At 50.0% G+C, this 12260-nt stretch overlaps 1 protein-coding gene across 24 annotated transcripts in view; it reads left to right on the top strand.

Moving 5' to 3' along the window:
• Window positions 1–12260, top strand: part of MYT1L (myelin transcription factor 1 like) — a 513839-nt gene that overhangs the window by 471189 nt on the left and 30390 nt on the right. For 22 of the 24 annotated variants that reach the window (XM_055120037.1, XM_055120036.1, XM_055120039.1 and 19 more), the window contains 2 exons: window positions 5099–5182; window positions 6576–6797. In XM_055120037.1, coding sequence (XP_054976012.1) covers window positions 5099–5182; window positions 6576–6797 — 306 coding nt within the window. The remainder of the gene's footprint in view (window positions 1–5098; window positions 5183–6575; window positions 6798–12260) is intronic. The other 2 variants (XM_055120044.1, XM_055120038.1) reach the window with 1 other exon arrangement.

Genomic DNA, 12260 nt, shown 5'->3' with positions numbered 1-12260 from the left:
TTTTGCATTTTTGTTTGACATTTGTGCCACAGTTCAGGTCAGATATGTGTTTTCAGCATTATTCTGAACGCTGTGAATTGTGGGAGTGGCCATAGAACAAGGACCCTCACAATTTAAGTGGCAGGATTCACCTGGAGCAGCCAGCTGGAACACAGAACATCTTGGAAGCTTTTCCCTCCTTTCAACCCAAATGCACATGCTGAACTCTGTCTCCCACCAAGATGCTCTCTCCTTCCTAATCTTCCTGTCCAGGACAGGGTGGATACCAGCTTCAACTTTCTCCTGGGCTCTGCCCAGTGTACCTTACCCTGCAGGCCCTGAAAACCCCCAACAGCACTAGCTAGCCTCAATCCTTCTGTGCCCTATAAAGGTGAGACTCTGAGTGGTGATAGAGGAGAGTAGGAACTGCGTCAGCCTTTATCCCCATGTCTCATCATGCCCCTTGGGGATACAGGGCATGCTCACCATCCTAGTGTCTGAGTCATACTTCTGTTTTGGGTTTGATGGTGCTATGCGTTTCAATCTCTACATCATCTCTGGGTCTTTCCTAAGTTCACTTTAACAAATATATCAATTGAATAGCTATGATGGTCAATTTTTAAAGCCCTCTCTCTATCAAATGCTTTAACCTTCCTTGCCAGAGAACATAGAAAAGTCTTTGTCAAGTGTACAGCCTTGCTCTTCCGCAGACAACAAGTTTTGAAACGTCTGTTTCTTCGAGGCCAAGGAGATAGCTCAAAGGACTGGAGTGCATGGTTTGCATGTGGAAACCCTGGGTTCTGATCCCCAGCACCACATGACATTCTGAGAACTGCTGGGAGTGATCCCCAAGCATCAAGCAGGAGAAAGCCCCTGAATATCACAAGTTGTGATTCCAAAATCAAAACAAACAGAGCAAAATTCACTTCTTCAACTTTTCCTCAAAGATCTTTTTTCTGAGGTTCTCTTCATGCTTTTCTCTTACCTTTCCCCTAGGCTGGCTTTTACCAGCAGTTCATATGTGTGGGTACAGGACTCCTTAGTCCTACACACAGAACTCTCAGGATTCTTCTGCCCATCTCAGAGATCCTTCAGGGATGTGATAAACTAGCTGGTGCTCCAAAGGCCTACAGTGGTGCAGAAGAAAAGTCCTGTGTTTTCTCCAAAAAGTCTTATAAGAATCTGATTCCTACAGGCACACTGTAGCCATCCAACAGAGCGACTGTGCCTGTAGGATTCCAGAATGTTCTGTAATAACAGAGAACACACATGAGCCCAGAACTGTAATTAGCTTGCACACTAGGATGTCACTATCCTATGGCAAGAAGAATTCTATTCCAATTGCACATGAGGAAGCAGCACAGAAATCCAACGCCACCCACACACATGCAAGTCCCATTTCTCCTGTGATATATCAGTTTCGCTCTCCTGTAATGGTGGATGGCATAAACTCCCAGGATGACACCAGCATCTAGAGCTCCTACTCAGTTCCGGTATACTTTAGGAGGAGTCAAAGCAAGCATGCAGTGGCGTTGCCTATCACTGACAATCTCAGCTTTCACAAGGGCTACATGTCAATTTATTCCAAAGGACAGAGACACGGGGCCTTTCTGCCCTAGAGCTCCAGCTGTGGTGACCAAATGGTCCCATTTTTGGTCTGGAGGGCACAGAGCCCACTGTCCTCTGGCCCAGAGTGTTGGCTTCCCATTGTTCAGACCATTTCATCTAAGACTGTCCATCATTCCAGACCCTAGCCTTTCCTCCCTAGAATATTCAAGAATTCGAAAAGTGTTGGCCATGTTTCCAAAATGTGTAAAATACCAAGTAAAGACACAGTGAGCCCCTATATTAGTGGTCACATCTTCTGGATGATGTACCTTCTGTCTAGAAAACTGTTCATCAGTAGAATATAATCCTTGTCATCTCAGAACCCTAGAAGCCTGGTAAATTGACTAAATACTAGCTGACCAAATGAAGTCAGCAGGGAGAAGAGTTCCCCGAGCAAAGGAGCAGCATTAGAGTATGGCAACAACCCCCAAATCAAAGTGCATTTGACAAAGTGTGAATAGCTTAGTGCCATTGGAGTTGGGGGTATCAGTGCATGCCAGCGTCTCTAAATAGAACTTGGATTGAGAAATCTGTTGAATTTATGATGAGGGATATAAGCTAAATTCTCTAGACCAGAGGGACTCCTCTCCTCTGAAAAATGGAGTGACTAGCAACATAAAGTGCTAAGAGATGTGCATGAGTGGCATTTAAAGCTCACTTGGGAGGGAAGGGTGAGATCCAGGAGATGAGTTTGGGTGGCTGAATGAAAGTGATGAGGAAGGACCAGGGAAGTGCTGCTCTTTGCAAAGAAACAGGACACATTCAGAGACGTAGAGGCAAAGGTAGGAAGGCCCAGCGAGTGAAAATTTCCGGGCTTCACAGTTGGATAAATAGTGATGTTCTCCGAGATCCAGAAGCCAACCAGATAGAAGGTATAAGTTTCAATGCCTTGATTTTGAGTGCCTTAGGGTACACGCAGCAAAGCCCAGGAGGAGGGCGCGGCAGGAGACTCAGTGTTAGAATCACTCATGCCTGAGCCTTTTGAAAGTAAATAAAAGTGAAGTCGTGGGGACAGGAGTCACACATCTTACAAAAGGAAAACTGGGCTCAAAAGCTAAGCATTCTCCTAAGCCAGTCTTGGAACCCAAGAGAGAAGAGGCATTTGTGAATCCACTGGGCTGGGGCCATGTGAGGTCCAGCAGAAGTAGAAAATGACAGAGTGACCTGGTCATGTTTTCCTTTGAATCCCTAAAGAAGAAATTGCAAGGTGGGAAGGAGGAGGAAGAAGCAGGAGGTGTTTGTGTCATGGCTCTGAATCATCCTCCCTGGTGGTATTCCCACCAGACCTGGGGGACATAGGTCTCCTCCCACCTTCACCCCCAGCGCTGGGACATAGGAATGGAAGCAGATCTACAGGGCAGACGGCACAGAAGCCCCACCTCACAGTGCCCGACGCCACATCTGAAGCCTTTTTTCTCCCACACTGCTCCCGCCAGCCGGCTGCCAGATGGTTCTGAGCCTAGAATTCTGTCAGGGAGCTCCAGGCGGGGGTTGGTTTGGTATCCTAAGAAGGGTTTCATTTCTATGTCTCGAGTATAAAAAGTTTTTAAATGTTGATCAGGGCTCCACTCCACTATTCTTGAAGTTCAGTGGGTGGGTGAGAAAAACGCACTTCACACATGAAAATCTCCTTCACACGTGAAAATCCACAAGGAGAATGAAATCACCAGTCCAGCTGCACGTGACACCTGAGGGCCTGGATCTGGGCAGACCGACAGCATGGAGTGCCTGGTGTCAGGCCTTTGAGAGTGGACATGGTCCACAAAGTCAGTACGTTTTCTCCTGGGTAACAGAGGAGAGTGAAGAACCCAGGTCAGACTTGAGTCCACAAGCTTGAGCTTTGCCACAGCACCGCAGGGCTGGAAAGGAAGTGGCCCGTGGGAGACTCAGAAGGGCAGAGCAGCCCGGCTGCATGAGAAAGCACAAGGACTTTCCCAGTGAAAGGAGCTTCGGAGGCACATGCAAGGCTAGAGGCAGCTGTGCAAGAGAGCCGAGGAGCCACCGATGGCCACACTGCACAAAAATCAGGAGCATCCATCCATGGCAAAGTGTCACAGTGACCCTGGAACCCAGGATGGAGCCTTCTGGGATCAAGAACCAGACAGCTGGGCCACAGGCGGGAGTGTGACCGTGGAAAGTACAGATCCTGCTTGGCAAAGTCACAGTAAAGAGCAGCTGGGAAAGAAAGGAAGCAGGTGGGGAGAGGTCAGCCTTCCCTCTGTTTTGCAATAAATGCAAGAGAGGGAGGAGCAGCAGAGAGAAACAGGCCACCAGCTGGGGGCTGGTGGAATCAAGACTTTATATCTGCAGTCCAGTGCCTCGGCAGGCCCTGAAGAACCCCCCACACCCTTCTTCACCTACGGACACTGCTTTTTCTCGGGAGCAGCCGGCTCAGCCCACAGCACAGTCGGAAAGTTCTGAGGAAACGGGTGGATGAGTGAAGGGTGATGGGATAAGGTCAGGCCCTTCCCTGACTGAGAATCAGCATGCTTGGAAAGAAATCAGAACTCACCAGAAAAAAAAAAAACACAAGCACTCCCCCCTCCCCAAGCGTGAGGAGGGGAGGATGAGCAGTCGGAGCTGGCACGGATTCAGGATTCGGCTCATGGTGGAGGTCCCCATGAGTCAAGGCGTCAAGAAAATATCTCAAATTTAGGGCCAAGAATTCTATCCTTTCTCTATGTTCTATGAGGCACCTGCATACCCGAGGGCTCGATGTTGGTCTACTGTGGACAGAAAATCGATCCATGAGTACTTTTCTGTTCCCATGGGAAGTTTGCCTTCAGTTAGAGCTGGGCTTCAGCTTCTGAAAATCCCAAACTTCTGAAAATGAAATAAAACAAACATGTTTTGACTTCCAGCATCCCTGCAGCAGAGATATAGTCAGAAGTCACACACTTCGTGCACTTGGGAATGTACCATACTCCTGGCCAGAATGCAGGAGCCCAGACTCTCAGAAATCAGCCAAGAAATAGAACTTGAAGGTGCATGGTTCTTAAAGTGTCCCCAGCTTCCCTCTCTCTGCTCCTTTCTCAGTTACATCTGGCTGCCCCAGCTCCCAGAGGCTGCCCTCTGCTCCTTTCCTGAAGGCCTGTCTAGTTCCCTTGCAAAAGCTCTGACCAGGATGCTGTGGATTTTGCTTCCAAGCCACGAAGCACCGGCTTCTGCAGAGAATTCCATCAAAGACCTGTGTGTGCCCTTGGCTTTGCATCACAAACTGAGATTGCCAAGCAGCAGGGGAAGGAGGTGGAGAGAAGGAAGAAGTGGGCTAAAAATCATTTCAGAACTGAGCTGGAAGGCCCTGGACACTTTGGTATCGGCATGGTGCAATACCTGTACAGCTACACCAGACACGTTATTAACACTATTGGAACTGTGTTATCTGAACTAGGATGACATTTTTTTAAAATGACATTTAAAAAAAATTCTTTTCTAAAAGTGCCATTTGTGAAGGAAGCTCTCAGAATTAATTAAGTGTGGGATTCTTTCTGAATAGACGCTTCTGCTTTAGCCTTTCAGGTTGCCCGAGAGCTAAGAAAAGTGGCATCCGGATAGCACAGAGCAAAGAAGATAAAGAAGACCAGGAACCAATCAGGTGCGCGAGCATGTGGGAGCCCAGCGGGGCCGTGGGCAGGGCAGCACCCTGAGGTGGTGTGTGTCAGAAAGGGGCGCAGAGGCCTGCGTGGGCATTCCTTAGGAAGCCACCCAACTGCAGTGACAGGTCTAAATGCAGAGAGAGAGAGAGATAGAGTACAGCAGGTAGGGCATTTATTTATTTATTTGCCTGGAAACATGGCCATTCCTGGTTAGATCCTTAGCATCCCATAGAGTCCCCCAAGTCCAGCCTAGTGGGAGTGATCCCTGAGAACAGAGCCAGAGTAAGCCCTGAGCACTGTCCCGTGTGACCAAAATTAAATCCATTTTAAATCCAAACCCAGCGTGTCTGCAAATTGAAAAGCATCGTCTCTCGTGCTACAGCTGATGAGGCATGTGACTGTCCATCACACTGATGTTGTGAGTCACCAGAATTCTAGAGACTGCTCTCTGTATCCCTTCCTAAGCACCCTCCACTGAGCATAGTTACAAGCACTGGAAAAGGCAGATTCATGGTAGTTTTCGCCCTCCACAGCAAAAAAAAAAAAAAAAAGCGCACATTTTGCTGCCTCGGTTACATACAGATAAAAATCAGTTGTGTTCAGCATCCCCTGAAGAAAGTCTAAGGCCTGTGTTTCCTGCAGGAAGAACATCAGCCCACCCCAGACAGTCTACAGGGGGTAGGGCACTTGCCTTGCCCACAGCCAACCCCAGCTCATTCCTCGACACCCCATATGGTCACCAGGGCCCCCTCCAGGAGTAATTCCTGGAGCACAGAGCCAGGAGTAACCCCTGAGCATCATCACCAGGTGTGGCCCAAAACAAATTTAAAAAATACATACATATATATACATACACACATACATACTTTCACACATAAATAACAAAAGAAAATTGTCCTGTTGGTGACATTTGCACACCATTCTAGGAGTTTTACTTAAATATTATCTCTGGGGCATGAAATCCTCTCTGACGCTGAGGTCTGTCCTCTGGAGAATACCACCAAGCAAATGCTCTCTAGTGCTTGGAGAGAACACAGGTGTCTAGAGTCACCTTTTAAAAATAACCCCGCGATTTCCTGCCGACTTTACCCTTTTCCACCATGAAAACTATGATTTACCGTCCCCAAAGCGGCATCTTTTCTACAGCCCGCCCCCCTCTTCCACGCCCCCCCTTTGCACGCCCCCCCAACCTCCTGTTTCTGGCGCTTTCCGCGTTTCCGAGGGTGAACTGCTCCATCGTGCCACCAGGTGGCGACGTGAGACTGCGCGCTGCCCTCCTCTCCTTTTGTTCGCGTAAAAGCGCGTGGTGGTGGGGTTGGGACTTGGTTGTAAAGTCGCCCGGTACTCCTGATGGCACCATAGTAAAGTGCATTGCTTCTGTCTGCTGCCCAGGTGTCCCGTGCCGGGCTGTGACGGCCAGGGCCACATCACCGGGAAGTATGCCTCCCACCGCAGCGCGTCGGGGTGCCCGTTGGCCGCCAAGAGGCAAAAGGATGGGTACCTCAACGGCTCGCAGTTCTCCTGGAAGTCGGTCAAGACGGAGGGCATGTCGTGCCCCACGCCGGGATGCGACGGCTCGGGACACGTCAGTGGCAGCTTCCTTACACACCGGAGGTGAGTGCGCCCCCCCGCAGGGCTGCGTGCACTGCACCGCTGGGCGCGGGGTCCCTGTCTGTCTGGTGGATGCGTGCGTACAGCTTTGAATCCATCACCCACGTTGGCCAGATCCACCACCCACGTTTGCAAAGATGGCAACCCCCAAATTCATGACCTGCCGAAGTGGTCGGGGGAGTCGGGAGAACTTGAAAAGCACAAGCTCCTGGTTTCAGGAGTCTGCATCCATAGTCACATTTTCATTTCACACATGCACAGTGTCTATGGATTTAGTCACAGACTTGGGGTGAGTACAGCAGACGGGTGCCACTTGAGAAAAAGGGGGTACACAGCATTGACAGGGGGACCACATCCTGAACGTCTGGCCCAAAGGCATAAAGAAATTAATGAAAGAACCTGCCAAACTTTTTCATTTGCTTCGTCTTTGAAGAAACACGTGGCTGGACACAGTACAGCGGAGAAAGTGCTTGTCTTGTACACAGTTGACTGGGGTCGTCCCCTGCATTACACATGCAGGGGATGACCGGGAGTGCTGGGAGTGCCCTGAGGACAGCCAGCCTGGCCTCATCCTCCTTCAGGACATTCGTACCCTGTACCCTATAGTCACCCGAGTAAGTCCTGAACACTAAAGGCTGTGGCCTAAAAACCAAAAAGAAAAGATTCCCACCTTCAACAAAGAAAAAGGAATAGAAAGAGGGGCCCAGGAAGACAGTACAGTGGGCAGGGTGCTTGCTCGCTTTGCATAGCGCTGGCCCGGGTTTAATCTCCAGCGCACGCGATGGTCCCCTGTGCCTGGCCGAAAGCGATCCCTGAGCCAGGAGGTAGCCCTGGGCACTGCAGGATGTGGCCCAATACAAAGTAAGAAAAGCTGCACGTGGTTGTCCTCAGGGAAGCCTGTTCTTTGAGTCCGATGGTGTGCAACAGGCTCACTGTAGATTTAAGGATCAAGGAATGGTGGTGCCGCCCAGCCACAGAGCTTCCTGGAGTCAGTCTGGGTTTCCCGGAAGCCAGCCTGGGGAAGAACAGGCCAGAGGAAACCAGCTCACAATCCACACACTTCCCGGGGGCTCCGGGCAGCGAGGCCCTGCTGTTCTGTAAGCCAGAAAGGGGCCCCTTCCTGCACCAGCAAACACCGTGTGTCTCGGTTCTGGTTCCCACCCAGGACAAGAGACGCAGCTGTCAGGGAAGAGGGGAACCAGAGCCTTCAAAGCTCTTTTTTTTTTTTTTTAAGCATCTGTTTGCATCCTGCTCAGGTAGAGAACTCCCAACTACAAGATCCCGAAGATGGAAAGTGAGGCCCTTCCTTCCAGCAGCCTCCCTGCACACCTCCAGAACTGGCAGGTGCTGGGAGTGCCCTGAGGACAGCCAGCCTGGCCTCATCCTCCTTCAGGGCACTCGTATGTACCCTGTACCCTGAAACATTTCTTTTTCTTTGTATGCAAACAGAGCACAGTGCCTCGGAGTTCTGCCTAGACGTGGCCTTTCTCATCCCCTGCGTATGCCAGGTTCCAGCAGGAGTTGGGCCTGGTCTTGGACACATAAGTCTCTCCACAGCTGCCTCCATTTCCCCAGGAGAGTGCTCTCTCTGGCCTGCACAAGGCTGTTCATTCCTTTCTAAACTTGGTTCTTCCAAGAACTCTGGTAAACATCTTTCTGCAGACATCTGCGTGTCCCCGTGTAAGCTTATCTTCGGGATATAATCCTAGGAGCAAAAATGTTCATGTTTCATCTTGAGAGAGAAAGCCCTAAAATGCCCTCCAGAAATTCCTATTAAAATTTTGTTTTGCCTCTCATAGACATCTTTTATTAATTTTTAAATGCATTCATGAGGACTGACAAAGCTGTTGATAGCAGAATTTCAGGCTTTCACTCTTTCAGCTCCCAAGTTACCAAGTGTCAGCATTCCTGTGCCAATGATCCAGGGTCACCTTCCTCCCCCCACGCCACCTCCCTAGCAAACTCTTCTTTATTTTTATTTTTTTATTTTTTGCTTTTTGGATCACACTTGGCAATGCACAAGGGTTACTCCTGGCTCTGCACTCAGGAATTATCCCTGGCGGTGCTCAGGAGACCATATGAGATGCTGGGAATTGAACCCGGGTCTGCCGCATGCAAGGCAAACGCCCTACCCGCTGTGCTATTGCTCCAGCCCCGCAAACTCTTCTTCAAAAAAAAAATTGCTTGTTGTAGTTTGGGTCACCTACTCATAGCAATATGTATAAAGCACGTAGGCATATTTAATGCATATATTTTGCTTGCAGACACAAATGGAAACAAGCTCCCTCTCTCTGGTTAAACGTCAGAACTCTGGGCCTTCAAAAATCTCTCTCTATCATAAAAGAAGCATTTCTAGAACAGGTCTAGGTTTGTAGAGTTTGTTCCTACTCCAGACCTCTTGACTGAATTATTGTACTGAAATATAGTACAATAATTGTTAAGGCTAGAAGCCTGTCTCCTGCCTCCATCTGGTGCCACCCAGCCCCTCGGACTGTGGCCCATCCCTCTGTCTTGTGCCCACCCCATCTCCCCCGGGTCTGGCAGCCTTTCTCTTTCTTCAGCCTTTCTCTGGAGCCTCCTTAAGACACCTGTCTTAAGCCCCATAATAGAGCACTCACTCTCCCTTGCCTGCGGCCAACCCCATTCTATTCCCAGCAACACATAAGTTTTCCTGAACTCCTCGGGTGGCTATTCTGAGCAGAGCTGATAATAGCCTCTGAGCACCTCCAGGTGTGGCCCAAACTACCAGCTGCCCACCCTTCTTCCTTTTCCCCCCCCAAAAAAAAACAACAAAAGAAATAGCTTTCCTTCAAGAGCTCATTCCAGGGACTGTATTGTCTAGAAAGTTCTTTCTGCAACCCATCCCATCACTGACTTCCTCGGACCAGCACAGCTTGAGCAGGGTGTGGGCTGCATCTCTGGGACCTGAGGAGCAGGCAGGACCACGCGCCGTCCAGGAGCCCGGAGCTGTGAGGCTCACAGGCTGTGTTCTTTCTTACCTGTCACCCAGCGCGAGACAGAAATCTCTGGGAAATGCACAGATTTTTGGTGTGCTGGTGTTTTGGGAATTTTTGGCATTCTTGGTGTCTGGCTACCTCTGCCACCTTCCGCAGGCTCTCTGCAGAGAGCGGGGAGTTGGGTCAGATGGAAACTTGGGGCCAGGCTCTCTGTGGTGGGGATGATCGCCCCCGACAGAAGTAACTTGTTGAGACTGGAAGCCTGTCTCCTGCCTCCATCTGGTTCCACCCAGACCCTCAGCCTGAGGCCCGTCCCTCTGTCTTGTGCCCACCCCGTCTCCCCAGGGCTGGGCAGCCTTTGTGTGTCAGAGTCCCTGGCTGGGGCCTCCAGGGAACACACCTGTCCTAAGCACCTGTGCTCAGCAGTGTCTCCCAAGGGCTCTCTCCGGAGCTGCAAGGCCGTTTGGCTCCGGCCCTTCTGCTGGGAGCTGGCGCGAGGATGGTGGTGCTTCCTTCCCCCTGGAGAAGCTTCCTCAGTGCAGTCTGGGCTGCGCCATCTGGTTATCTCTGAGTGTGAAAGGGGAACCCACTGGCCTGGAGCAAAGGGCACGGCCCACTGGCGGCCAGTGAACTGCCCCCGGCTGGCAGGCGTCAGTGTGTCTGTGCAGGGAGGAAACGGGGCCAGGGGCCACGTGGGTCAGGGGAGGAACAGGCAGGGAGCAGAGCAGAGGGCACTGCATTTTTCATTTAGGTGTGGTGGGAAGCACAGTTTACCACAGCCAATATTTTTAGGTGCACAGTTCTGGGGCCTTAAATTCCTTCACAGACTTGTGCAGCCAGCCTCAGCCTCCATTGCCAGAAGTCTGTTACTCTGTGTGTGTGTGTGTGTGTGTGTGTGTGTGTGTGTGTGTGTGTGTGTGTGTGTGCGTGCACATCTCTCCAGCAGTATTCACAAGATCTAAGGCTCCTCCTCGTCGGAATGCTCAGCCCAGCTATGTGGGCCTGACCGTTCAGGGCTTGGCCTGGCAGTGTGGCATGATTTAGGCCCGGGGTGGTCAGGGCATCCCAGGATACTACCAGGATCCTTATGAGGTGCTAGGATCCAACTCAGGGTCTCCAGAGTATGTAAGACCTAGGCTCCAGACCCAGCTCTTCCCAGCTTCCAGAGGTCTTTCTCTCTTTCTTCCTTTCTCTTTCTTCCTCTTTCTTTCTTTCTTTCTTTCTTTCTTTCTTTCTTTCTTTCTTTCTTTCTTTCTTTCTTTCTTTCTTTCTCTTTCTTTCTTTCTTTCTTTCTTTCTTTCTTCCTCCCTTCCTGCATCTTCCTTAATTTCTTCCTTCCTTCCCTCCCTCCTTCCTTCCTTCCCTCCCTCCCTCCTTCCTTCCTTCCTTCCTTCCTTCCTTCCTTCCTTTCCTTTCTTTCTTTCTTTCTTTCTTCCTTCCTTCCTTCCTTTCCTTTCCTTTCCTTTCTTCCTTCCTTTCTTTCTTTCTTTTTTTCTTTCTTTCTTCCTTCCTTCCTTTCTTTCTTTCTTTCTTTCTTTCTTTCTTTCTTTCTTTCTTTCTTTCTTTCTTTTTTTCTTTCTTCCTCCCTTCCTCCCTCCCTGCATCTTCCTTATTTCCTTCCTTCCTTATTTCCTTCCTTCCTTATTTCCTTCCTTCCTTCCTTCCTTCCTTCCTTCCTTCCTTCCTTCCTTCCTTCTTCCTTATTTCCTTCCTTCCCCCTCTTTCTTTCTTTCTTTCTTTCTTTCTTTCTTTCTTTCTTTCTTTCTTTCTTTCTTTCTTTCTTTCTTTCTTTCTTTCTTTCTTTCATTTCCCCAAAATAGTTTTGTCCTTTCTAAATACCTTCTCCTCAGATGGGGACAGGGAGCACTCCTGCTTTGTACGAGCAATCCCCGGTGGTGCCTCTGCCTCAGGTGGGAATGATCAGGTGACACCCTCTTCCTGGGATGGCTGACGGCCTTGGGGACATGTCACCTCCTTCCCTCCTCCTGCAGCCAAGGGTGCTCCCCTCGCAGCACCCCCTGCTTTCTCTGGGCTCACACTTCCCCATCAGTGAGGCTCATGTTGTGCATGAAAGTGTAATGCTTGCGAGCTGGGCAAGGAGGTGGCTGAACATGCACAGAGCCCGGCAGAGAACCAAGCCCTCTCTCCCCAGGGGTCCCTAGAGTCTACTGACTCCCCCAAAACTTTAAGCCTAGGTCTGAGGCACTCCAGTAGAGATCCCATTGGCACGTTGCAAAACATCTCATGTGCTAGGAAAACAGAGACTTTTCACCACTAGGTGGAAACATACCTTTCTCATTTTCTCCCTCTTTGCCCTCAAATTTGTGGCAACCAAATCACACACCATCGTCTTCTAACAAGGCCAAAGTATAAGCTGAGGGTGAAGCAGGCTCAGGTCTGCGACTTCTTCACAAACATGCTCACCCTCATTTCTTTCTCAGGGAGGCCCCCTAGTATCGAGAGACAAGAATGTGGGGCTCCACGCAGGGCTCCCTTTGTTATGGCCACC

This window comes from Sorex araneus, chromosome X (assembly GCF_027595985.1).
Source record: "Sorex araneus isolate mSorAra2 chromosome X, mSorAra2.pri, whole genome shotgun sequence".
NCBI classification, from domain to species: Eukaryota; Metazoa; Chordata; class Mammalia; order Eulipotyphla; family Soricidae; genus Sorex; species Sorex araneus.
Note: the sequence above shows the minus strand (reverse complement) of the source record. Positions and strands in the feature narration are given on the sequence as shown.